The following is a 27,572-nucleotide window of genomic DNA, read 5'->3' as shown; positions in this document are numbered from 1 at the left end:
TACATTAAGATGATAATTTGTGAGCATTAGAAGTGTTACTGGGCAATTTTTTTGAGGTTTTGAGAGAGCAAGGCTACCTGTTTCCCCTTGCTTCCAGTCTGTATGCTAAGCTAGCAACTCACCTCCCAGCTACAGCTCCCTACTTGACTCTCAGAAATGAGATTGGCAGCAAGCTTCTCATACCTCAAAGAGAGACAGATGTAATAAGCGCATTTAGCAAAATCTGGAACTTTTCTGTTTTCATACCATCTGTTTTGTTAAGTCTACACAACAATCATGTAGCACTATGGAGAGTTTTCTTTTCTATGGTGTCTCTTTCGTAACAGGAAAGCAGATTTTTCTCTCGAAGGTGCATTTCCCTCCGATGACGGAGAGCCTGTTCAGCACAATGCACCATTGTGAACAAGTACCGCGCCGATCCTCGGTATGTACTGTTTGACATTTGTGGCATTCCCGCCGAGTTCTACCCCGATTATCCTTATCACTGAAAGACAGGCTGATGGGAGGAAGATAAGGCCCTCACCAGCCTTTGAGCCAGGCACAGGGCCGTTACGAAGACAAACGTTCCCCGCAATTCAGACATCCCTGTGGAGCCTATTAGAAGGTCAGAGATTCTGTATGATAAATAGATCTGGAGAACAAAATGGCAGCATATTGTCTTGGGTTTGAATAGCTTTCTACTCTCGGAATGGTGATGAAAACATCTTGTTGGTGCTGTTGGACAATATGTTATATATGTAAGGCTACCCAACAGATATAAAGGTTGGTGATGTTTGTTATGTTTGTTATTGGTGCCTCGAGCATTTACTTGCTTCACTATCACTCTTCATTACTGGCAACACATTTTTTATCATAAGCCACAAGCTACAATCACAACACTGAAATGTGATCACTTTATACAGCTGATATCTGATATCTGATCAAGTTTAATCACCATGTCACAACTAGGATTAAACCACAAAATGATAGTCATATTCCCTTTAAGCTACTCATATAAACATATAATGGATGATTTAATGATAAATCATAAAAAAGAGTGGAGGACGAGGAGTCTCACAGACTGAGGAAAGAAGCTGCTCTGTCGTCTGGTGGTACGGCAGCAGATACTTCTGTATCTTTTGTCAGATGGCAGCAGGGTGAACAGACTGTGGCTGGGGCGGGTTTTGTCTTTTAGTATACTTTGGACTCAGATATCTCACTTCACCGATATCACTGATGCTCTGTAGATGTGTACCAATGATGTTCTAGGCTCAGATTAAGTTTTCCCCTTTTAGCTCTGTTTTGGTCTCCACCAGCCCCTGAGGGAGGCATCTGGCTCTTTAGCGGCTAAATGCTCCACTGCGTTCACCAGCTAGTCGCTAACTTTGTATATTAGTGCTGGGCAGGTACCATACAGTGGGTTTATCTGAGCTTTTTCACTGCAAACAAGTGGCTAATGCGCCAAGAAGAAGAAATTATGTCGGTGAGAGCTGTGAGACTAAAGGTGCAGTCCTTAAAAACAAAGCAATAAACTGCTTAAACGTGCTGTTGAGCTGAGGGAAACTGAAGAGTCTCTGTGGGCTCATCACTACGAGTGACCACTTCTGCATATACTCCATATAAAAAATGGTCGGCTTGTAGAAGCTTTAAGTATTTCAGTGTTTCGAAGGCTACAGTTCCCTCTACACGTCCATGATTCATGATGTGTATAAAGCACAGCTGTCAATATTAATTGATTTTTTAAAACAAATCATGAAATGATATAAAATTTTAGGAATAAAGTTTGTCAGTTGAAGCATATTTCATGTCTAGAAAAAAGCGAATTTCAGCATCGAGTAAGGCGTACGTGTGACTGTGCTGAGGCAGTTTGATTTATATGATGTTAGCCTCTCCACGGGTTTATTCGGCTCAACTTCAATGATGAGATTTTATATTTTCTCCAGCACTTCTGTACCTATCGTGCTCAATTTTCCATTCAAGTGTTGAGTGGGCTCATGATTCCACGTGGATCCATTCCCTCCTCATGTCCTAATCTATAACCCTGCCATCCCCCTATCAGTGCCTGTTATGAGCCTTTATTGCACCACTGATAACCCATTCAAAGGGCGCATTAGCATATCGTCCGTGAAGTGATGACTGTAGGGCCCGAGCGATTTGGATCGTAAAGCCTAGATGTGCCGCTTTAGTGTAATCCACGACCCGCAGGGAACCCTGCTTCTGCACAATGAGTCCGAGTGAAGAGATGGAAAAACAAAGTTAATGGGTGACAAACCTCAGTAAAGCTCCGCTGCTATAGGGCACTGGCTCCATTAACCGTAGCCCGGTGAAAGCCATCCCGCTGAGCTGAATGTCTTCAGCATCTGGCCTTTGTGTGCTAATGAGGTAGCACAAAGGTAAAGTCTATCTGGTATTATGCAGGCATGCTGTCCGACAGTGGTAGTGGTAGTAAACAGATCATAACAGATAAAAACATGGGATAAAAGGTCCGTACTAATGAACATCTGCATTGTGAATATATCATGTAAGTGTTATGAGGCTATGGATCCATTTAGGATCATCAATCCCTAAAAATGAATGAATCCATGTAATTTTGCATTCATTGGGAGTGAAGCTATTTCTAAACATGCTCGCCTGTGATTGACCGACAGTAATCTGCCAAGCATGACGCCACAATGAGGGTTAGAGAGGAAACTTGTTTGCAGCTGTGTTAATGCCCTCATGGAACTTGCTTCTGGACTGAGTTGTCGATTAATCAGTCCATTGCCAGAAAATGAATCTGCAAAAATGCATTGTGTAGACTTTAAGGTCATTTGATCGTGGGCAGCTGAGAGGTGACTGGACAACCCAGTGTCAAGACAATGTGTTAAATAGTGATCAAATGTTATCTATCCATGAGTTTCCAGGGGACGTCACTGGAGAGGTTAGTTCCAGTGCTCTCTGGAGTTAGCGTAAGTAACAAAGTATCATAAAAACTGACGCGCCGGCTAACCTTCAAGGCTTTAGAAGCGATAGCTAAGCTGGCTGAGCCATTATGGTGTTAGTAGTATTCACATGACAAAGTCGCTAATCTAAATCATCATGAATTAATGATACGTCGTACCAATCGTACCAACAAGGATTAGCGTCCTGTTACCATGGAAGACGCAGGTACCGATTATGTGATTGGTGGCATCATAATTCGTGCGAGGTATCAGGGTGCTAGGAATATGGTGGATTGAAATCTTGTACATAGGCATGGATGGTCAGCACGAGGTAAAAATGGAATATGTGTGTCCTTGTTCGTGAATCATAGAGAACAGATTTCATAACAAATTAGGAAAACGATGTTGGACAGGAAATGGTGAAAAGAGAGAAGAAATTAAGAAAAGAAGAATATACACATCATGTGGAGGCTTTCAGGACATTATGTGACTGATGAGAGGGTAATGCTTGCACACTTTCAGAAGTTGAATGAAGACAACGTTTCAATCCCACTTAGAGCTCAGAGCTAGGGATGTTGTAATTATGTGGTTAGCGTCTTAAAACTTCAATTCACCGAAAAGCCCTGGCAACAATTTTTATAATTTATTAATATGTAATTATATGTGAAATAAGTCATTTTTAAGGCAAAATGCTCAAATTTCATCGGCCCCAGATTCTCAGATGTGAATACCTGCAGGTTTTCTTCATCTTCTATAATAGTAAATTGAATAGACTATATGTCACCTTGGACTCTGGGAAGTTCAGAATTACTTAACTGAGAAAATAGTAGTAGATTAACTGATAATTAAAATAATTCTATGTTGCACTCCTACTTGCTTCCATACCTGTATTCAGCCCATCTGTTCTGGATTGGAAGATGGATTGCTCCTCTGGGATGCAGCGCTACACTTTGTTTAAGGCTCATCAGACAGGTGCACTTTAAATCAATGTCTTGGCTCATGCAGCGTTTAACTTCCCATTTACACTTTTAAGCAGCCTGTTGTCCTTCCTTAGCTTCGGGTGTTTGTTCGGATCAGCACGTTACACAAATCGGCTCGTATTTACCATGAACTTGTGTTTCACATGAACTGTTGAATCTGGTTTCGGTTCTGGAGCCTCAATAAACAGCTTCATCCAGTATAAATAGCAGAGCCTTTGGTCTGCTGCCACTGCGGCTGACTGCAGCAGCAGGGAGGAACAGCTGTAGTCGCTCTGTCGCCGAAGACCAGATCACTCCTCAGTCATCCTGCCAGTCCTGTCTTACATAAGCAACACTTGAAGACCCAGAGCCTTTCTGAGGGCCTGTCTTTAATTTCACCCTCTGACCTGCAGCCATTTACCTCCTGTGTGTGTATGTGCATGTATGTGTATGTATTTTCATTGTGCATATGTGATGTGCGAGTACATGTGTCTGCGAGAAGACAGAAGTAATCTCTCAGGGGTTTTGTGAAGCTGCTGGTCACATGAATGGCAACTAGAGCGCACACCTCTGGTAAGGCCCAACAGTCACTTACAGATATCAGCCACCTAAATATGCCTTTTTTTAATTAATTCCCTGAGAGAAGGAAAATATAAGAAAACTTTCTATCCCTTGAAGGTGCATTACGTAGTTTTGCGGAAGAAATTTTAATCAGAAGAGAAAGGTCTTCATTTTTTAATAACGAAACAAACTCTTTTCTTTTTCGTGACTCATTAACACGTATGTTGACATAATGTAAAAATGTTAAATGTATGAGTTCTGTTATTTCTAAATGAAATTACAACATGTAACACACTAACTTTGTAAATGTAAAAAGTACTCCATGTACTGGAAATGCGCATTTCTAACCTAGACTGTGTTATTTAGATACATTTTACAATTTAAGAAAAGAGCAACATAGGAATCTGAAGTATAAAAGATGCAAGTAAAGGCAGCGTCATATATTTGAACATCTTTCTACATCACAGACACATAACTGATATATTTCCACTGCATGAGCTTTCCCCAGGGACGAGGAACCTTTGGAGGAACTTTGGAGGAATTAGGTCTCAGGGATGTTATTATACCCCTCAAAAAGTCTGTGCTTGGAGGGGTACTACTTTCCAAAAGTACAGGGACTTCGGGGGTGGGGCTTGCATTTCTGATTGGTAGAGTACTCGCAGCATTTTAGTTATGCACCAGTTTTTAAACTCTGCAGCCACGAGCCAGGTTGTTTTTTGCTCATTATGCCTCAACACGTCAACATGGAATTACAGAAGAAAGCATACAACAGATGGACTGGTGACCTTTTCATTCCTTGAAAAACACTTGCAAACCAAACGTTCTGGTAACTGTTAGTAGGAATGCGACTCATCAAAGCAATGGAAATCAAAGTCAGACTGTGTTAATAATAGACAACACTTGCTAACATGAAAGATTTGAAAAAGTGCAGTAAATAACAGGAATCTGAGACATGTTGCACATTGCCTGAATCAAATCTGGAAGCATTAATAGATAAAACATGGCTGCAGTCAAAGTGAATTTCCTTTGTTACTGTGAAATGTGGGCTGCTTGAAATGAGGCCTCCAGGTGCTTGATGGGTCGCTTGGCCCTGCTCCCAGAACAGTTTGTAAAGGAAGGATTAGGCTGTGTTAATTGGATAGATGGTCCAAAAAGATTAGGTGCACCGAGGAGCATTTCTTCACCCCTTCAGCCCGACACAGCCGCTGAATAATGGAGCCCTTGACTGTAAACACAAGGCCCAGATACAGTGTGTTAATGTGCTGACAGGGCTGAGGGCCCAGGAGGAGCCGCCGGGTGGAGAGCGCAGTCAGGTTAGAGGTCATAAATGACTCTTTTAGAAACGTTTTTCTGACATTTATGGTCCAAATATTCCTGTCAGCCTGAAAATACCTCTGTAAACGATGTTCAGAAGATTTTGTTACATGTAAATTACCTCATCACCTGTCATGAACTCTACCCTCACACAAATGTCAGCTCTTCAGGATGGTTGATGGACCACTTGAGAGGGGCAGAAGGCGGGACTATGAGTACTTTAATTTCATAGAAGATCTTGTGATTTTAAAAGGTTTACAGATTTCAAGAAATTCGACAAAAGACTAAAAACTGGGAAAATGAGTGGCTAATATTGGATGTTGAACCCTTAGCTGAATATAGCAACAGAAGTAAATATTCCTCACCTTTTTCCCTCCTACAAGAACTCGCCACAACTCGATTGGCCTTGAAATGACAGATTCCCCCACAAAGTCTACAGCCAACATTAGCAACATTAGCGTGCTAACATGCCCCCAAAAAAAGGGTATCATGCTGATGTCTGTAGGTATTTATTTTCCCATGATCACCATTTAAGTTTAACATGTTAGCAACAATTGCTGATTAGCTCTAAAAACCTTTTAGCTGATGGGATGTTGTAAAATTCTGACCTGGAAACGGTGCTAGATGAAAAGTCAGGGGACTATCAAAGTTTTTACAAGTCATCCTGAGGGGGGCAAGAATGTCGGTGCCGGATTTCCCACCAGTCCGTCAAATACTTCAGTCTGACCAAACCGATCCGGCCTGCTGGACCTCATCATTCCCAGATCCACGCTGCTAGCAAGGTTAAAAATGAATATTTAGTGCTATTGAATTCTTCCCTGTTTTTATTGTGCTCGTAAAAAACCTTGATTTTTTTTCCCTTTGCAGATGAATAGCCCAAACCATGCCCAACTCCCCTATCTGTTGGTTTTCATTTCCATTTCCTGTCCTTCTCCAGGTCCTTCAAGCCAGACTTCGTCCTGATCCGCCAGCACGCCTACAGCATGGTCCCCGGTGAGGACTTCAGGAACCTTGTGATCGGCCTTCACTTCGGCGCCGTCGCGAGCATCAACTCTCTCTTCTCCATCTACAACTTCTGCAGCAAACCTTGGGTGGTAAGCATCTTTAACTGCTGTTTGCTCCACTTTAAGCCACACAAAGGTGTCGTGAGTCCCTCCCTCGGCGGCTGATTTATTTGGGCTATTAAAGGGAGCTGTAACACCTGTCTCTGGAGTCGGCGGAGCGAGTGGCCTCCACCACCACAACCACCACACATTATTACTCACTCTGTACTCAGCGCAAACACGATACAACACTGCAGTGGAAAGGGTGTGAAGGCTCGACTCTGCAGAGCTTCATAATTGTGGTCTTGTCAGCTGCAATAAGTTTAAAGGAGCAAAGTATGTTCAACAGAAGTCGACACATATACTTTCATAATTTATTTTCTTCATGTTGCAGCTCATTCATCACACACTTACACCTCTGTTATCTGTTAGTACTGCAAAGCACAGGCCTAACATAAGCTTTCAGACAGCCACACATTTCTATTATTGTGATGCTCTGTGAAAACCAGATGGCACAGACTTACTGTTTGCAAATCAATCTGTTCCAGTTGTCGAACAGTTTTTCTGTCATGTCCCGCTTTGGAAGCTGAAACCTTTTAAGGCAGGAATCAATTGATTGTTTTTTTAGCAATATTGGGGAACCTAGGAACAAATGTAGACATGGTGGATTTCATTGAACATCATTATCAAGAACATGAAGTACATGTTTTTTTTTAGTTTCTACTGTGTGACTATTTAAATATACAATTTGACCATTAAAGAGGTCATGTCATGCTAATTGTCAGGTTAATACTTTTATTTGGCGGTCCTAGTAGAATAAGTTTGAATGCTTTCATTTTCAAAATAAACATTGTTTGTGAGACGGAGTGAGACATCTCGTCGGGCGGGATGTAGCCAGTCAGAGGCAGAGTATGGCAGGTCATGCCAAGCAAGGAAGCGTTAGCCATTTTGCTAACTGTGTTACCACACCGCAGCGATGTCACTTTGATAACTATGCAGGCAGTCATGTTGTTCATTGTGGCGGTCGTGCAGATTAGCGACCGTGTCTGCAGCTGCGTTTATACTGAATCTCTACAAATCGATTTTCAATTTCGTAGCATCCTGAAATAAACTCAAATCAGTGGATGGAGAGTAGGGTTGTGATAAAAAAAGGCCCCCCAGCAGAGCACACAAAGGCACACAGTTAGGCGAACCCAAGACGGTGGGATACGTTGGTGGCATCGGTGTTTCTTTGTCATCAGACATCAACCCTGCTGAAGAGTACAAAACCAATACGAAAACCCAGGCTATGTCTAGAAAACGGTTGGAAACAGTACATTAGTACATTTCTTAATCAAGCTGATGAGGCTTAAACATCTCAATGGTCTGTGGTTATATATTCTGCATTGTTGGTTTGTATTAGTGACCTAATGTACTTATGATTGTGAACAGTAAATGTCAGAGAGAGCGTTTCTTCGTCAAGCTTCCACTCTACAATCACATGGGGGAAATAACTCCCATTATAAAAGGGGCAGAGAAGCATTTCTGCACCCAGCGTAGCAGAAAATTGCCCAGAATACTTTGCAGCTACAATGTCAAGCTAAGCTCACTGTTATGTTAACCCACAGCTGGATGCAACAAGTTCAACACGATTAACTTAAGTAGGTAAGGCATGTGAGAGGAAGTGGGTCCACCAGAAAGGAACATTACAACACCTCGGCATTAAATAACTCCTGAAATGCAAAGCTCCTGCCGCTCTGAAAATAACTTTTTCCTTTTAGGGCAAAAGGTGTTCAGACTCCCACAGTCAGAGTCCGGTCTGACTGTACTGGGTCACATTTTAAAAGCATCTGAAAGGGCGAAGCATGCCAACTCAATCCCATATTGAATTCTAGCTTATTCATCATGCAACTCATCCTCTGGTTTTGAACTCAGGTGTAATTTCTCCTGTCCTCTGCTGCTTAAATAACGATGTCTGACCGCTCCGCCTGTTTCTGCTTGCAGTTTTCTCAGATGATTAAACTCTACCACTCCCTCGGCCCTGAGAAGTTCCCCCTGAATGAACAAACTTTCTATGCCAACCACACGCAGATGGTGAGTGAAAACACACACACACACACACACACAAAAATCCCAGACTTCTTGTGGCCAGTTTTTCATTAAATCTTTATTATAAAAATATAAAACACAGAAATTAAGTCAAACATTTCTATAACCCCTACAAGGAAACATCCCCCCCACACACACTTCAGGAATCAGTGTTTTTACACACAGACTGTACACAGCTTCCTCGATTGGATATTTTTTTTTAAGGATCAAATTTGACCAAGTGTTTCTGTGTTAAGCAGAATATTTACACAAACATGAACCACAGAAATAGTGACACAGAAACGCCACGGCTGGATAAAGAGCCTCGTCATCACACAGAAAGACAGAAAGGAGATGTTTTATACACCGACGTGGGCTTGTTTGCTTTACACAAAGTGTTTTCCCTCAAAGGTCATTTTAATTATTAGCTTTTCTTGTAACGTCTTACGAGAAAAGGACATCTAGTCGTGACTCGCTGTATGTTGCATACTGGAGCCAAAGATTCATGATCAAGAGGAGGCTGACGACCATTTCAGAAGTTCACTTAAAAAAAGCAAAACTTCAGATAGGAAAGATGGATCGAGTTGTTTTGTTGAAAGTACTTGTGTTGCAAAATGGAAGGGTAGATGAACATCACTTGAATCAGATAATTTAATCATAATTTAGATCATCTTATCAGGCCATCGCTCTCTTCCTCCTCTGATATGATCGGACTGTAGCGGAAAGTTTTAGTGTCTAAGTGCTGTTTTCCCATGAAGGAAAGTCACGGAAAACAGCACTCTGGAATGGAGATGAATGGATTTAAAGATATTGTTTGACATCTTGTGCAATAAGCTGATTTGCTTTCTTGCTGAAGAATTTTCTCTACCACTCTCGTGTCTGTCCGTCAAATATGAAGCTACAGTCGCAAGATGGTTACATTTAACTTGACGTGCCAGATGGTTTGTTACACCGAACCATCTGGAAAGCAGCCGCTAGAAACTGTTTGGAAAAGGGCACTCACTTTCAAAAAAATACTTGGCAGGTGATTGGACGAACCATCTGTCTGTCAACCTTTATCATGGGCCAAATCAGATCAGCAGTAGGCGAACTGTTGACTCTTACTGATGTCTGTCTCAAGAAGAGCAAAAACATCGTTTTCACAGGGACTGTAGCTTCGTACCAAAAGTGGTAAGCAAGAAAGCAAATGAGGATATTTTCAAAAATGTCAAACAACCCTCAAGTGCTGCCCGTGTGTAATGTTAGTGATGAAGGGGCCGTTACTCCCCATGAGGCAAATCTGTGTCTGTTATTGGAATGGACTGAAGGTACAGCACTGGGAAACAATAAGAAAAACAGGTGAAGGGAACAGGTGGAGAATTTAGTGACAATATGTTACTTTATATATATAATGTCCATTTGAAATAGTTAAATACAAAAAGATTGAATATACACTTACAAAATATCTCATTGTCTGAAACCTCTGCTTATACTTGACTTTCATTGGATCGGTGAAGAGTACCAGTCGGGGGGGAACTACGATCACGCTAACAACAAAGTACCGTTCCATTGGAGATGCTGGTCCTTCATTCTGGACGGTTGCACAGGCTGTGATGGTTGTCACTATGTAGTTCTGACCTGTTTTTGTATATTTTTTTCTTCTTCTTTTTTTTTGCAGATATACCACATGGTTACAGAGTAATCCAATAAACATATAAATAAACGTATTACAGAGGTTTCAGCTGAGTTGATAGTTCATTTCTGTAGCTTATGTTATATACAGCAAAAAATAAAATATCACCATCTCTGCAAGAAGTGAGCTCTTCCCTGCATTGGCACTGTAACAGACAGACTTTTTTTTCTCTTTTCTTTTTTTTTAAGCATTTCTGATACTCGTCTGTGCTCAACGGAAAGGGCGTTTGTTTGTGATATAACTGCAAAATGAGTTACATTGCAAACGTTCCGGTAAGCAGAGAATACCACCATCCATAAAGACACATGTTACAGTAAAAAACTGAACATAATCGATGTATACTTCACTGTAAAACAATACCATTTTCAAAAAGGATTTCTGGAGCCGAAATTACAGGTACGACTTTCAGAGAGCATACCTCACATCGGCTCTCGATCTGTGTTGTTGGAAAGATTCTTAGAGAACTGAGTCTAATGCTAGCAAGCGCAGTTCAGTAGCAACACCCTCTCAGATTTACAGTGATCATTGGCTGGACTTTTTTCTTTGAATCATGACCTTTAGTTTTTAGAGTCCTTGAAGATAAACTGCCTCAAAAGCACAAAATGACCATAGTAGTAGGTTAGCATGTCGCTAATTAACGCCAATGATAATTATTGATACTTCTTGGGGATAAGATCTTTGATTGAGGTCTTACATTTCTTGTTGGTCAGTCTTTGTCACCTTTTTAACCTGACTGAACCCTGCAGAGACAGCTGGTTGCAAGGACTGTTTGATTTGCGGTTTGGGAAAGTCATAATACAGTTCAACAGGGCGATCTGCAAAACAAAAAAAAGGTATTGTTTTCTATCAGAAGTGCTACGAAACAGGCACTGTAATGGATTTGATCTTTTCTCTTTTTTTGCCCATTTAAAGAGGCGGCTGTCACCCAGGCCGGTGAGCTTTAAGAGTCCTGTAATACTCTAGAAGTGATCGGGATGGGACGGAGTCAGGGGAGGCGGCAGTGGATTTCAGGCAGGGTGCTTTGGGGGTTCAGGGGTCGGTGGTGTTGATGGTGGTTTTGTCGCGTGCGGTCATGCCCCGGTACCAGCTGCAGTAGCCCTCCTTCTGCTGGATGCAGGCGTAGTGCCGGGACTGGTAGCCGGGATAGCCGAAGTGGGACAGCATGTCCGTCCATAGGCACTCATTCTTTGAGGTCACGAAGCAGGGCAGGTAGTGGCAGGGCTTAATCTACAGAGACAGAAGCGAAACTAAAGATGTAGCCATGAAGCAGGAAACAAAACTGCATACTAGCAACAACTAGTGTAGACTCACTGCTTTTTCAGGTATATAGTAATTGTGTTAAGTCAGCAGCAAGGTAAAGTAAACTTTGATGTTTCTTAGCAAGAATTATATAAGAAGACTGATGCCACTCTCATGTCTGCATGCTAAATATGAAGCTAGAGCCAGGGGCACTTAGCTTAGCTAGCATAATATTGGAAACAAGGGGAAACAGGGTCTTTACAGGTTACAGGGTTAACTTTAGTACCTCTAAAACTTAACAAGTTGTATTTTGTTGGTTTAGCATGTTACGTATTCTGGTAGGTGGCTTTTTTAAACTTTGAATAGAGCCAAGCTAGCCATTTGCCTAGTTTACAATGTTTATGCTAAAGTAAGCTAATGTCCTCTGCCTCTAGCTTCAACCTTAGCATCAGAGTTGTATCAGTTTCTACACCTAAACTATGACAAGAAAGCAAATAAGTATTTTTCCCAAAATGAAAGACATTCTTTTAATGTTTCTTAACAACGTATCGGCTTATTTTTCTCAAGGAAGCTAACTTCAACAACAGTGAGTCTACAGTCTAGAAGTCTGTGCAAAGGCCAAAGTAGAGTCAGCTTAATGAGCCATTAACATCTGAAAAATGTCACAATTCTACAAGAGCAATAAGCTTGAATAATCAAAGACAGGAAGTCAGTGTACGATTTGGTTAAAATATAAAAAGGGTGAACATGCGCTTGGTGAACATCTCGTCTTTGCTCTACAGCTTTTCAGATTTTGCTTACAGTCACTTACTGCAGCAGATAAACAGATGAGGTGTGTAAGTTCAGCTTTTGAAAAATAACTAAAGTGCAAAAACCAATAAGCATTCGTACGCTTTGTGCCGTGGGATGCTAAATTAACGTCAGCCATCTTCCTGAAGCGGTGATGTTTTTGTAGTTCCCTAATGATTCAGTTAGATTTCATTGAGCCTCTTTCGTGCGTCACACCTCCAGGTGCTCGCACAAAAAAAAAAAAGCAGCTTCACGGATGAATATACAGCGTGAATTGACAGGAAGAATCACACAACGGCTCCGAGGTGATGAACGGAAAAGCGGTGTTAAGTGACAGCGAAACTCAGTCATCAGCCGCACTTATCTGAATCTGAATGAGCCGGCAAATTCAATCAGCCAGTCAGAGGGTGTGTTCCCCATTTTGGGTGTTTTTGTTATTCAAGCCTGGAGAGTTTGTCCTCCACGGTTCAGAGATGTTCGACATAACTTCCTGGTTTGAGTGGTTTTAATGATGTGTGGGGAATAATTTTCTAACCGGTGCGACACGCTTCCTGCTTTCCAGTGCAGTAAATCATCATTTGTGGAGAAATGCGGAGGAGTAAAGTTTAAAAAGTGTGATGATGTTTACGCCTGCCTGTGCTTACGGACTCTCAGCCAGGAGTCTCAGCTGATCGATGGCCTTCTCCGGATGCCTCTGGGCTGCTGCCATGTACACACTGAACACAAGTTTACAACGCTGGCCCGCACTGGGAACAGATAGGTCTCTCTGCTAATCCACTTATACTGATAGGGGCCGATGGTGTAAGCAGATGTCCAGGACACTGCTGTACAGTAGGACGTTTACGAGGCGGGTCAACAGCTGCACAGCAGCAGGCTACATGTTTGAGTCACATAAAACTGGGAATGAGGAGATGAACCGATTCCAAAACTGTTATTAAATAACTCCCAATAGTGCTCGTAAAACTTGTTTTCTCTCTATTTCTGTCCGTGCTGAACATCCATGCTGTGTAATAGTGGAGCCAAAGCTTATAATTCAGCCTCCGTATCAATAGTACTGTACAAGAGCTACGTAACCATGAAGGTCACTTTCTGTAAATTATTTTTGCTCTGTTGAACAGTAGCATTAATGAGCCTGAATTGGTCTGACCTGTCACATAGCCTTCAAAGGCACTTCCTTCCTCCCATAATCATTAATAAGTAGACTTTACATAAGCGGTCAACCGGTTGTATTTATACTTTAGTGAGTGAAATGAAGGAGCCGTAAGCTCTAGCTCCTTCTTCTCTTGATCCTCCTCCTCCCTCCTCTCCCCTCATCTTCCTTGTTCTTGCCGGGCAGAGGTTGCTGGTTTCCACTCACCCTGCAGTTGCAGCCCAGCTGGTAGCGATGGTTGATGCCTTTCTTCTGGGCCAATGAGAGGCGCTCCCACCGCTCGTTGAAGTTGCACAGCCCCGTGTAGACCTTGTCATCATACACACGACCTGAGGAAGGAATGAAGGGAGGGGATTGGTTAACGCTTTGAGACACAAGTTGAATCTTTATCTCAGTTTCCTTTTTTGTTTTTGGTGCCACTTGTAAACTTTCTGTGCCGATTTCATTCTTATTCAGGGTCAACAGCTGGGTCCAGCGCATCAGGTAGTGTGGATGGGATTCTCCTTTGCAGTGTAGAAAGATGCTGAAAGGCTGACTGATGGGTGCTTTTTTTGAAAGGATGCTGACGTTTGCCAATAAGTGCTAAACCCAGAGTGCAGCTGAGGCTGATGGAAGTGTTATGTTGGTTTGGAAGAGAAGTTAAGGGATCACCAAAGTTATTCTAATTCATCTTAAAAGGGGAAATGAAAGTGCAGACCATCTATCAAATAGTCAAGAAAAGCCACTCAAAACAACAAATGTTAAAATGCCCGTGGCGCTAGAGCGAATGTCAGGTGATCACCAACATTGTTAGTATTCATCATTGGGGAACAATGAAGCTTTAACGGTTTACTTTACAAATGTGAATCTGATTGGCGGCCACTTACTCAAAGTTGGCATCATGTAGTAGTTCACTTTGGAGAAATTGTTTTGCTCTCGAGCCACGAGGCCGTGAATGCTATTCGTCTAATTTCATAATCCTCCCCGTGTAACATAGGATAACATAAACAAACCGCTCAAGCAATCCAACTTGTTTATGTATGGTAAGACAATCTCATACAGTAAGCGCATATTAAACCAGCACCCCTATTTCTGAATACCCAAAGGTCAGCAGACGTCTATTTTTAGCGCCGGACCGTTTGCGGCTTAAGGACTCCTGAGACAGGTGCACCGCGGCGGCCCGCGAGTGCTCAGGAACATCATGATTTGTCACCATCTGTCTCCTTCACCGTGTTGTCACCACGTTGGTATTTGACAGCTCACAAATATGTGCTTCTTCAACCCCCCTGGACCTCCCGCTCGGCCCGCATCCCCGCACTGGGATTACTGGAGTCACTCTCGGGCTTATTACATAGTGTTGAGTGTGTGACATGCTCCTAAAATACTAATCAGGGCCGGAGCGCTCGGGGCTCGATCAAAGGAGAGCTGAGGAGCTCATCTCACATGGCCTGGTGCGTTTAAATTGCGCGTAATAAAGTCTTCATCGTATGCACGACTTATTATAGACGCCTTGAGAGGAGGGAAAGACGTCAGTGATGTCACTCGCACCCAGGCCGGGTAAACATAGCCATCGCTGCCTGGCAACGGCGGCTCATTCACTTGCACTGCGGGGTGTAGTTACAGTATTTACAGGTCGGGACTTAGCTATTTACGCCAAGCACAGCAGGGTCCAAAGTAAACTGCACCTCTGTTGGAAATAGCAAGTCATAAAAAGCTTCTGCTGGAAAACGCCAGTCGCTTCCTGCTAGCTGTTAATTACAAGTTGTGAGAGAGAGAAAACGGCCTTCTGCTGTTTCTGGCCTGAGAAGATGAGGGAAACGAGTGCAAAAATGTAAAAAGAAAAAAAAAAAGTGACCCTGCTTTGCCTGCTAGCACAGTGGCAAATGACAGGTTATAAATAGGGGGAAAGTTTGTGTCACAGGACAAATGAAGAAGTCCTTGGAGGGGAGAGGGCTGAGGGAGATCGTTTGGCCAAACAAACTTGCACTGCTGCTAGCAAAACTCTGAAAGGCCTGAGAGAAGGAGCAAGCGTTTATTGGCAGCAGCAACACGACTGAAATGTTTTCAACATCTCTCCGGCTGGGACGGATTTGGTTCCGAGGTTTGGAGGTTTGTGTGGTGTCACAAACTTGGCAAAAAAGTTCAATGTGGACTGAAAGAAAGATAGATACTAGATAAAAGTGTCATTTATTTCCCCAAATATTGAATCCCAAAAGCAAGTCTCTTGCAAACAGAATATCTCAGCATCTGCTGCTTTGATTTTGACCATGCTGTTTTTAATCTGACTTTACTCCCCCATATGGTTCAAGCACCAAAAACATTGGATTCTACCCTGTAATAATGCAACAAACATTTTTAGTAACACCCTCCAAATATGATTTTCATAATTATGTTTTCATTAGTGTAAAGGCACCTTAAACTGTCCACCATGTCGCACTGTCATAATTCTACAGTAGCCATGAACGGACAAACCAAAAACAGGCTCTTGTGAGGGCCAGCCGCAGTTTCTTTTTTTTTAGCAGCCACTGCAGTTGAGGATGAGGCGAGGGGTGTTCAGTTGGTCTGCAATCTCACTGCTAGATTATTTTTTTTCACAGCAAGTAATACTTCCTGTGACTAGTAAATAGACCTAAACAGTAAAAAAAAGTATTGGCCTGTCCCCTTTAATAAAGATCCAGCTGCATACATGCATAAAGTTACCTTTGATATATATACGTAAATGAACTATCCAAAGTCAGACAGTGAGCTCACCTGTGATCAGGTACTGGTACTTGTTGATGTCGAACTTGACGCCGCACAGACTCTCTGAAGCATCTGTGTAGATGTGCTGCACGTGCTGGACTTTGTCGAATCCTTTGTACATCTGCAAGACACAAGGACATTGAATTTGTTCAATTGTTGAGTTAAAACCTGAATTTAAACGAGCAATATTGTGAACCCCTCACACTGGCAACTACACCCCGGACTCCACCTCCACCCATAAATAAATCTGGAATGAAAAGCGCACGCCAGCTTTATCAGATGACATTCCTTAAAGAATGCCTCACGGGAGAGGGAGTATTAGGCTGTGCCCTTAACTCAATCATAGATAACATAATTACGTTGTGTAATGTGCTTCGACTTTGATGCCGTTTTGGCAAGGTCACTGCTAAACCCTGGAACCCGGCTCCTTCTATTCAGCTCAGGTATGTGGAGCTAACAGTCAGTGTTTGCCCTGAGAACTGTTGGGATTTTTTCAGTGTAATTTATTTGTCTGGGAACAACAGGAAATCCCTGTTTATACGTGTTGCTCCCAGAAAAGCAGAACAAACTGTTTCTTAAGCCCGAAACTGTGGAGGTTTGGGAAAGCCAAAGGCATTTGTCTCATAGGATTTGTTGAAACTTGGAGAGAATTGCACACTATTATAGCCCACAAGGAAAACCACTGTTTGCAGTATAAACCAGCAGACTGTAATACAAATAAATAACCCGAGAGGTGCAAAGGTCACATCTAATTCCTGAGGATAATCCTTGCAGTGATGACTGGTGTGCTTCAGTAACAAGAGGCCACTTAATGCTTTTGTACGAACTGGGATCGTACCGATGCGGCGCATGACTCTGTTGAAATGTTTACACTCTGAGTGAGGAGTTTGGTTGAGCTGTAATGCCTGTAAGCTCGCTAATCCTCCGGCCTGGCTCCTGTCTGAGCAGCAGGCCGATGTCAGCATCTGTCAGAAATATGCAGCGTTATGTAAGAATACAGAGGAAGTGAAGAACAGGCTTTCAGGCTAAGTATCCCGAACTGCTTTTCAGCTATCACACAGCAGCTGAGGGGGCGGAGAGACAGTCTTGTAACTAAAGGGGTTCCTGCCACATCCAGCGGATGACATTTTATGTGCCGGAGCTTTTAAATACGTGATCAAAGAGCATTCATAAATGGGAGAATAATAGGTTTGTTCTTATTTCACGGTGATAACACTCTTACTGCAATGGCCCTGTGGTTACAATAAGAATGGGTTATATAAAGAAGAATTTGTCACGTGGTTTCATTGAGCGCTGAGGAAAGGCAAAATAGTCTATTAAATACATGTAAGGGGCAAAATTAAAAATAGAGCAATAATAATAATGATGTTAAAGTCAGCTGAGGACATTGACACCTAAGTCAATTATTTAAAGAGTCATAGTTAGGATTACACCCATTTATTTGTCTTGATCCTTAACAGTGCCCAGCAGAAAAGAACATGGCATCCCAAAATGGCTAACTGGCTGTGAATATGATGCATGTGCTTCGTAAGTCCTTACCTACACAACAGTGAAAGGAATAGTTCAACACTTTGTGAAATACACTACCTTCCCTCCTTGTCCAGTGGTTGATGTGAGGATTGATACCTTTGTCATAGCTGCATGCTAAGTACCTACAGCAATAGGACAATTAGCTTAGCTTAGCTAAAGAAGCAGGCGGAAATGGCTAGCCTGGCTCTGTCCAAAGATAAACAAAATACGCCTGATTGTTTAATCCATACACAGAAATGTACTGAGCACACAGTGGGTTTTTTATGCAGATACAGTGTGCTAATTGCTAATTACTAGCCTTAGAGGTGTAGACAGGCTAGCTGTTTCTGCTGCTAAACTAAGGTGTGTACGCTGAATATGAAGCTAGAGCCAGTAGTGTTAGCTTAGCCTAGCTTACCATAAAACCTGAAAGCAGGGGCAAACAGCTAGCTGAGTTGTGTCCCAAGTATAAACAAAACATAAACAATTAAGCTGCATCTTGTTTGTCGTATGTTAAGCTAGGCTAACTGTACTTGCTCTAGCGCTTCATACTCAGCTCAGTTTGCCAATGTATCTTACTATTCCTCTAAAATTGAAAGAGATTCAGTGTCTTGCTCAGCAGCACTTCAGCAGAGTAACAGCGCTCTCACCTTCATTTGCTTGACGGTGTAGCGCATCGTTCCAAACGGTCCATCTCGCAGGAGCTTCTTGCCGACCACTTTAGCTCGAATCACTGTGAAGAGAGGAGACAGACTGGTGAACGATCAGAGCAGACTGTCACATTCCTCTAACATATAACTTTGAGCTTTCCACTCCAAGCCATTAAAATAACACACTGCCTCGGCCAGTAGGAGGCATTAGCAAACCCATTATAAATACCATTTCAGGACGAGGTTGGCACCACAGTTAATCCGTTTATCCGATTTTCTGCATTGCTGCTGTGTGCCAAGGGAGGCCAATGGGAAAAAACACTACTGGGACTTCTGAGTTTGATACAGGAATTAGAGGAAAAGAGGCCTCGTCCATATACCAAGGCTTCAGTCTCACTGCTGGTGTTATATCTGAAATGGAACTTTACAGGAAAACCTGAGTCGAATTATCTTTTCGCTGATTTAAAAACACCAGATCAGAGTCCTGCGAGGGGAAACGGTGCAGTGCCTCTCCTCTGTTGAAACAGGTTTCCTTCTATATTGGGATCAGGGCTTGAAAAAGATCTAATCTGTGTGCAAGACCCTCATGTAAACGTCTGAGAGGTGAAAACGCTCAGCGGCGACCTTGATTTGTTTGCTTTCACTCGTGTTGGAGTAAGGGGGCTTATTGTGGAAGGTGAACGAGGCGGGGGCGTAGAAACCAGTGATAATACAAGCCGGTGAATAGACTAACCAGAGCTGCGGGCCCTGCAGTCAATCCTCTGTGAAGTTCACCTGCTGCCCACAGCCGACCGGCCGCAGACACAACTAACACTGGCTATGTTTGTTATCTTCTCCCGGTGGAATTTCCTTAACACATTCTTCGGGGGCGCACATTCCCCAGAAAAGGAAAAAAATGAGAACCCTTTCATTATTTTTCGGCTGGAGGAAGAAATGAGGCATGTGGCATCTTCTGTTTGGTCTGTGTTGCTTTAGCTGTGCTACTTCCAGGCAAATGGAAATGGACATAAAAATAAAACTCAAAACAGGAAGCAGTTACAGCACGGCCACCCAAAAGTGGTGACCACACATTTATTTTGGACATGAGGACCCCAACTTGAACCGAGCGTTTATTTGAATAAACCTAAAAAAAATTGTTTAGCAAGTACTGTTCACTGCCTTAGTTTAGCATGCAAACATTAGCTAAGTTACACTACACACAAAGTAAAGCTGAGGCTGAGTATCGGGCAAAGACTCATTTTCAGCTGATAATAGCGCTTGATGAAAAGTCAGGAGGTCAAAGTTAAAGAAACATTCATCCTCTGGAGACCACGAATGTCTGTATAAAACTTGATGGCATTCCATTGACGAGGTGTTGATATATTCTCCTGAAAACCACAAGTGTCAATGTCATGGTGGCACTAGGCATCAACAAAGTCAGTAGGGTTCATCCTCAGGGTACCATGAGTATCAGTTCATTACATTAAAGGATAAGTTTGCCTCAATATCTACTCAACCGGAGTAGAGGGGAACTTTAAAGTGTAAAAAAAAACAAAAACCAAACAATGAAAATCTAATTCTTATGTTCGAGAACAAGCCCCCATCTACTTTGGGAGAATGCTTCAGTGCCGTTTTGCTGTGAAGCTCCAGAAATTATTATATATTGACTGAATTTTCATGTTCCTTAAACATGCAGCGCTACAGAGCTGCAAAAGGGAAAAAATCTTTTAAAGTGCATGTGAGGACACCCTCACCTGCCATAATTGTGTCACAATAAATCACACAACCGAGTCAAATCAATGTAACTTCAGACCTTTTGGTATTAACGTACAAACCCCCTGCCTGCCTTCCGCTGTTTGACCTTTCACGATAACTTGCCGCAGAACATCTGATCCATTAATCTGTCAACTCTTTCTGATATGAACTAAAGAGCGCCACTGCCTGATGGGCCTCTGCTAAATGTACCCAAACGCTGTTTGACAGATGTACGCCGCTGCGATTACAGAGGAACCGGGGCACAATTACAGAGGAATGTGCGGATACATGAGGATACTTTTGCCTCTGTTAAATACACTGCTGCTGTTATTTTAAGTGTCACCCCAAAACCTAGTTTCCTACTCCGGCCTGACCTCAAAACCAACCCTCAGGAGAAACAAATGTTCGCATTTGAGGGGCCACAGGTCAGCTGATTTCACTGAAGTACATCCAGATAGGACCCCTCTTGTTAGACGGCAGCCACTAATTGACCGGTGATGGTGCCATCGCCCAGAGGAATGTGTGAAGGGCCTCAGCTGCTGCAGAGACAGAGGGTTTGTGTCATTCCCCCTGCAGTGACCCCTTGACCTCCTCTACATTTCGGCAGTTATATTTATGTACAAACGCAGGGCTGCCTTCTCACGTCAAAAAGGCTGTGTTACGAGTGTTTATTTAACCCAGTTTCATGAGGTGAGCTCACAGAAACTACGGAGGAACTGTGTAGATAAAAGTCTTGTTTCTTCAGTTTACTACAACGCCTCTTTTTATGTACATACTGTACGTCTACATACTTAATTTTCTAGATTAATTGAGTTCAAATTGCTGTTTTTGTCCAACCAACAGTCCAAAACCCAAAGATTCTTCATTTACCATCATTAATGACAAAGAAAAATATCTAATCCTTACGTTTAAGAACCTGGAACCACCAACTGACTGAACTTTTCGCTTAATAAACGACTGAAATGATAAATTGATCATCTAGATAGTTTAATTTGTACATTAGTTCACACCACTAGGTTAACATGGTGATAACAGCAGGACATCAGGCAGCTAAAGTGCTTATCTTTGTAACCGCATTTGTCTTCATGGTTCCTAAAAGATCCTAAAATTGAAATCTAAAAACTGTTTGTGCTGGTAGATACAATGCAACTGCAGCCATTGTGCACAGCTTTCAGTTTTGACATGCTGTCAGCTTCCACAGTGAGCGCCTCATACTGTACAGCCCACAGCAGTTGGCACAAGGCTTTATTTTAGAAGTTAATAACCCTGTAGTTAATGTAGTTTGGTTGAATAATCAGCGTTTCTCTCCTTCTTACTTTGCTAAACATGAGGATTTACAGGCCAGCGCTGTGACGCACAAGTATTCATCTCCTGCAGAGGATCTGACACACATTTTCAAGAGTGGGAGGCTTTTTCGTGATAAGAGAGGTAACCAGGGTCTGACAGAAAAAAGAAGCACCGAATCCATTTTTTTCACTCGGCACCTCTCGCCTAAAGCAGGGGATTACACAAGCGCAAATGCAAATGCTCAATCTTAAGGTGAGCATGTAATTTAGTTAAACATTTATTTCAGCCTACGTACAATGTGGCAAACTGCAGGCATGACAAGAATAAGGTTACTCATTTGTGTGTGCGAGTGTGAGGGAGAGAAAAGAAAGCAAGGCGCAGGGCGAGTGTCGCTGGTTCCAGTATGCAGAAAGTGGTCCAAGTTTATGGAGGTGAGTGGGAGGAAGAGGAATTCTCAGGACGACACACTACCACGCTCAAAAATAAACACTGAAACTGACACGCCGGAGCAGAAAAGCCTGGAACGTCCACTCACTGGTTGGCAAAACGCTCAGACAGCCTGTGAGGCAGGGACGGAGTTTTAACTCGCTGCCTACGGTGGTCTGTTCGAGTCACAACAGGTCCAGCAATGATCATTTCACCAATTCTTCAAATTTACCTTAAATTTGGTCAGATTCATGTAACTTGCAACGAAAACATTGCCTTGCAATTTTAATGATAATGCCCCTTAGGCAACACACTACTTGAAAAGAGAGTCACAACCAGTGTCAGTTGGCCTGGTGTTATCTTGCTACCTCGGTGCCTACTTTTCATATCTCCCTCTTTTTATCTTTGTCATTGACTCGCTTGCCTTGTGCCTTTCTCACAGGCCGCCTCTCACGTTTTCTTTTCAGACCTTTTGGTCTGATGATTACATAACTGTTGTTCAAATACCAATATTTAATTACATTTCTGTTTGTAGTTCGATCTCTTCCTGGAGTAAAAAGTCTGACTTGTATAGGTTAATTGTATTACGAGGTCGACAGAGGTGGAATAACTCAATGCTGCCTTTAAAGTATAGCTGAATTACAGCTGAAGCTGATCGAACCATTGATCTGTGGTGTAATAGCCCATGCATCATCACGTGTAGTGTGTGCTGGGCTGATGCCCATCGCCCCCTGTGCTGGCCTCCTGTTTAAAAACACCACCCCCTTGATGGACTGCGTGGTCATCAGAGAAGGGAGGGCTGCACTGGAGATTTGATACGCCTGGCTCAGTGGACGAACATCTCAGGCTTGTACGGAATCCAGGACCTCTGACACCTCATCGCATTTTAACTCACTTTTGGGAAAACTGAAGATATCTGATCCAAGCTTATATAATGCCTCTCATAGCAGGACTCCTGGCTTCGCTCAGGTTATCATCCGTCACCTGTTGACCTGCAGAATGGCGGGGTTGGGATGGCTGACAGAGGGAGTAGTGATTTAACTAAATGCTACATAATTCATTAGTAGAAGGAGGAGGATGTAGTGGTACCAGGAGAGAGCCGTCACAAAGCCCAAGGCCGTGCATCACTTTAAACCTGCTACGCTGCACTTGTTTGACAGAGCTCCTCTATGCACAACAAAATACCCGCAGCGGGATGGGATCCGTTTCTCTCAATGGCCCGGTCCTAAACTGAGCACACACACACACGATGCTAATCCTCAGCAACTGACCTGGTTCATGGCGCAAGCATGTAAAGGTTTTCTCCCGTCACCCAGAGCGCTTGGGAACCCATCGTTACGAAGCGATATTAAATCTCAGGGTCAAAGTTTACTGCCGGGCCTCTAATCTTGCTTTTGGAGGGCTTTGGAAAAACAAGCGCTGCTCATTTCCCTTTGTGAATAGGCTGCTTTAACCCAGCTGCCTAATAGCAGCCAACTAGGTCTCTGCACAAGAAAGCAGCCAGGTCATCGCCTGGTGCCCAGGTATGTTAGGCAGGGGACCCTGACAGGCTGTCTCATCCAAAGGCACTTCCCACTTGTAGTTCTCTGAATACAAACAACAAACCTGACACTTGATCAGCAAGTACTCAAAAGGCTGCCAAGAAAGTGATACCACCATCAAAACGAAGGGAAAGCCAGACACTAATAAAGTTGAGCCGAAACTACTACTTGGAGCAACTTCATGCTCTCGAATATTTCAATTTAAAACTTGTCAAATAAAGTAAGACAGCCTCCAATAACCCAATTTCCAAACCTAACCTAATTGTGATTCATCCAGTGGAGTGCCTGTGGGTGATTATGGGTCAGGGCCAAGAAAACAAGAGCAAAACGCTTTGAACTCAAGTACGGGTCTTAAATTGGGAAGATTCAGGCCTGTCGCCTTTGATGTCGACGGTGAGAATTACAGGGTTTCTCCCTCGCCACATTAGCATTTCAACCCCATACTTTTTTTTTTTTGTTTTCCACGTCTCAGCGTTTCAACTCGGCTTGGTGACACGAGCAGAACTTGAACGGAAAGGTTTTAGTTAGAGGTGATAGAAATTGGCAATAAATGAAAGAACGAACCAGAACGGGAGGATCACACTGATGCAGTGTAGTGCTGAACATGCTCTGACATTAGCCTGGGGATGAAACCAGTATTTAAGCCAAAACTGGAAGAATGACTCAATATTGTGAGGCTGGATCACTTCAAACCATCCAGGCTTCCTACACACATCGTGAAAGACTTCCAAGAAAAAGTCAAAGTTTGACTGGACATGTAAGTAAACTTGACCCTGATTAATGAATGTTACTAGCCCTGACCTTTGTGATCTACATCCAAACGATGATTCAGGAGGGTTTCCCTCAGAGGACCGTAGTTTAAGAGGAACTGTGAGCATTCAAAGCACATCTCGAGCTAAGCTGGGACCTTGGAAACAGGATTTGTGGGGCTCACGACTGATCAGTGCGCCCATTGAAGTCAGTCCCACATTCTACACCGGCAAATCTCAGCGGGTGCCAACACCATGAGCTATCTGAAGGACTGCAAAAGGCATCGCATGAGTGTTTGTCGAAGCGGCATTTTCACTCCCTCCAACCAGGTCACTTGGCTGAAGACGCTCCCACAGACCTTGTGATCAGGGGTTACCCTAGAGCAAGAGACAGAGTGACCATTTTGGATCCAGCGAGTTAAAATATCAGGCTAGTAGGCCAAACCTGCACCTCCTCCCCTACAAGACTCTGCAGAGGATTCACCAAAGCATCATTGTGAGTTCCCACCCACGTCAGGACTAAAAGAAGAGACCTTCGCCTACAAAAAAATGCTGGTTGTGTGCTGAAAATCGAGGCGAAGAAGCCTCATGTTGGATTTGGAGGAGTCTTTTTGTAAAAGGAAAGCCATGCAGTGCAGTGATGCATTGAGTTAATAGGACACTGCTAATGAAACTGCATTTTAACAGCGTGTTATGTCCTGTGTAATGTGAAGTATTTCTTGTTGCAGTGAGATCATTGAGAAGTGTAAAACAACAGGAGATCAGTTCAGGAGAGAGGCAGTTTTCCCAGATGGGAGGATGGAAATTTGCAAGAAATAATATTACTGGATATAAAGGATTTATGTTTTCACATATTCAGACAGAATAAGGTAGAATTGAAGGGAGTAGTTAAATAGTTTGGGAAAAATGCCTTTTTTGTTTCTTGCTGAGAGTTAGATGAGATGACTGATACCACTCATGATTGTATGTTGACTTTAAAGCTAAAGCTAGCGGCTGCTTAGCTTAGCATACAAACTGGCAATGGGGAAACAGCTAGCCTTGCTAGTTAACAGTATTATCTTACCATCACTCTAAAGCTCAAGAGTTAACATGTTATATAATTTTTATTTTATTTATACAAATATCAAAGTGTAAAAGCCAAATTATATTAGCCTAGCTTACATCTTGCTAAGCTAAGCTATGCAATACCATATGGACATGAGTGTTGCATAGATTTTCCCCTTGCAATTACAGCAGTTATGCATATTTGCTAAAATGTCAAACTAGCCCTTTAATGGCAAAATAAAAAAACAAGAAATAAAACAATAAAATATAATTAAATATAATATAATTTTAAAAGTTTGTTTTGGTTCCTTGTGATGCTATAGCATCATTAAATGATTTGTAATCTGTCATTATCAGCCTCTACTGGTGACCGCTTGTAAGTGCAACATCATAAAAAGTGACATCTATGCGTGTGTGTGTGTGTGTGTGTGTGTGTGTGTGTGTAGGGGCGTCTCCTGCAGAAACTAGGACTTCCCTCGCAACGTGTTAGCAGACACTAGGCGATAGGGTAAACACATGGTCTATACACATGGCTGCAGTTTGTGTGCGTGTGTGTGTGTGCTCAGTTTAAACTGAGAGATTATTGTTTGATAGTGTGTCACGGTTTCAGAGAGCCTCATGACGGTTTTTGGGTCAAATGATATTGAAGCAAAAATATCAGCTGCCCTCAAAAAGAGCCTGAGCATCTGCCTTCGCAAATGTGATCGTACATGTGTGGCAGGTTATCAGTCAAAAAAACCATCCTCACAAGAAATCAGCTGCCCTCCTGTCCCGTCTCAAACATTTCACCCCCCATCTCAACCCAACAACACGCTCTCCTCTCTCCCCGCAGGGGCAGATCATTTAATCCCAGTCTTTAACCAGTGTTATCCAAAAACAGAGGCCAGGTTGGACCGGCGTTCCAGGCTAAGCCAGATCCTAACTTCATATTATCCTGGGGAGTCAGAGAAAGCATAACCAGGCGGTAAAACAAGCTATGTAAACCCCTCTCGACCAGTGTTTGTGGAGCAGGGGCCGGGCATGTCTGAGTTACAACCAGGTGGACGCCTGACAGGGAAATACCAGAGCGTGCAGATAAATAAGCTGGATTTGAAACATCTGAAGTGACTGTGGGTCAGATCATGAGCCACACACAGAGACATTAGTTGCTTGAGAAGATGGAGAAAATATATCCAAAATCAAGATGAAAACCAAGGAAATGTTAGTGAGTTTGGCATCCTTCATTAATGTCTATCACTAACCAAACCCAGAAGTTGTTATATTTCAGTCAAACAGTGGAGATAGAACCTGAATCTTAGCAGTTATATGGTGGAGAGAGCCATAATATAATGTTCTGGTGTTAACATCTGACTGAAAGTAAGAAAAGTAGGACTATTTGATGAGAAATGACCTCATACATCTCACTTCCAACTTGTGTTTCTAGAAATGTATCTGACAACAAAGCTCTACAGAAAGAATGCATGCTGTGAACTGACTGCAGATCAGTTCCCCTCTCGTGTGTTGACTCTTATCCCAACGTGCTCTCAGAGAAAATAAAAAATAAAAAAAACACACTGGTTCATGGCAGTAAAGCGGTCTGTGCGGGCCGTCACATACCTATGTCGGAGTTGCAGAACGCGTCTTGCGGGTGCGTCAGAGCGCACGAGCAGCCCTCCGTCAGCTGCTGAAGGTGCAGGCTGCTGAAGACAAACAGCAGCCTGATCAGGTGCTGGTACACTGACTGCATTTCTCCAAACTTTTTTTTCCCGCTCCTCTCCGCTTCTGCTGGAACAAAGTGTAGTATGGAGTCCGTGTGGATCCGCTGCGCGCACGGGCTGCTGCTGTGGTGCTGGAGTGAACGGCTGCGGGTAATGTCCAAGTCTCTGCTGTCTCTCTGCGCGTGTCGTCGCTGGTGCTTCTCGCCTCGCTGGAGCGTTTCTCCCTGATCCCGGAGAGGCGCACAGCCGTACATATAGCGCGCCGGAGAGACGTTCACGCCCCTCTCCACCTCTGCAGCTCGCGGGAGGGGCGGCCAATCAGCGGCCGGTGATGCCATTAGGAATCGCAGACGCGATGACATACTGGAACTTAGTCTTATTTTCCCAGACAGACAGAAAAAAAAGGGTCGAGGTACATAATGTTTTCAAAGATGAACAGATATGGAAGTATAATGTTTATGCACACTTGGACTTCATCATACACAGTGAGACTGACAGATGTGATGAGAAGAGTTTGAAA

The 27,572-nt window shown here is 43.0% G+C and overlaps 2 protein-coding genes across 3 annotated transcripts in view; one reads left to right on the top strand and one right to left on the bottom strand.

Moving 5' to 3' along the window:
* syn3 (synapsin III) overlaps positions 1 to 27,572 on the top strand; it is a 118,437-nt gene that overhangs the window by 44,713 nt on the left and 46,152 nt on the right. For both annotated transcript variants that reach the window (XM_084345108.1, XM_084345109.1), the window contains exons 5-6: positions 6,672 to 6,828; positions 8,761 to 8,850. In XM_084345108.1, coding sequence (XP_084201234.1) covers positions 6,672 to 6,828; positions 8,761 to 8,850 — 247 coding nt within the window. The remainder of the gene's footprint in view (positions 1 to 6,671; positions 6,829 to 8,760; positions 8,851 to 27,572) is intronic.
* LOC311252184 (metalloproteinase inhibitor 3) lies at positions 8,906 to 27,282 on the bottom strand. Its single transcript, XM_084345113.1, has 5 exons — positions 26,952 to 27,282; positions 18,575 to 18,657; positions 16,425 to 16,536; positions 13,902 to 14,023; positions 8,906 to 11,743 (listed from the first exon to the last, which is right to left on the bottom strand). The coding sequence occupies exons 1-5, from the start codon at positions 27,079 to 27,081 to the stop codon at positions 11,546 to 11,548; spliced, it is 645 nt and encodes a 214-aa protein (XP_084201239.1). The 5' UTR covers positions 27,082 to 27,282; the 3' UTR covers positions 8,906 to 11,545.

This window comes from Pagrus pagrus (assembly GCF_965226575.1).
Source record: "Pagrus pagrus genome assembly, chromosome: 23".
Lineage (NCBI taxonomy): Eukaryota > Metazoa > Chordata > Actinopteri > Spariformes > Sparidae > Pagrus > Pagrus pagrus.
Note: the sequence above shows the minus strand (reverse complement) of the source record. Positions and strands in the feature narration are given on the sequence as shown.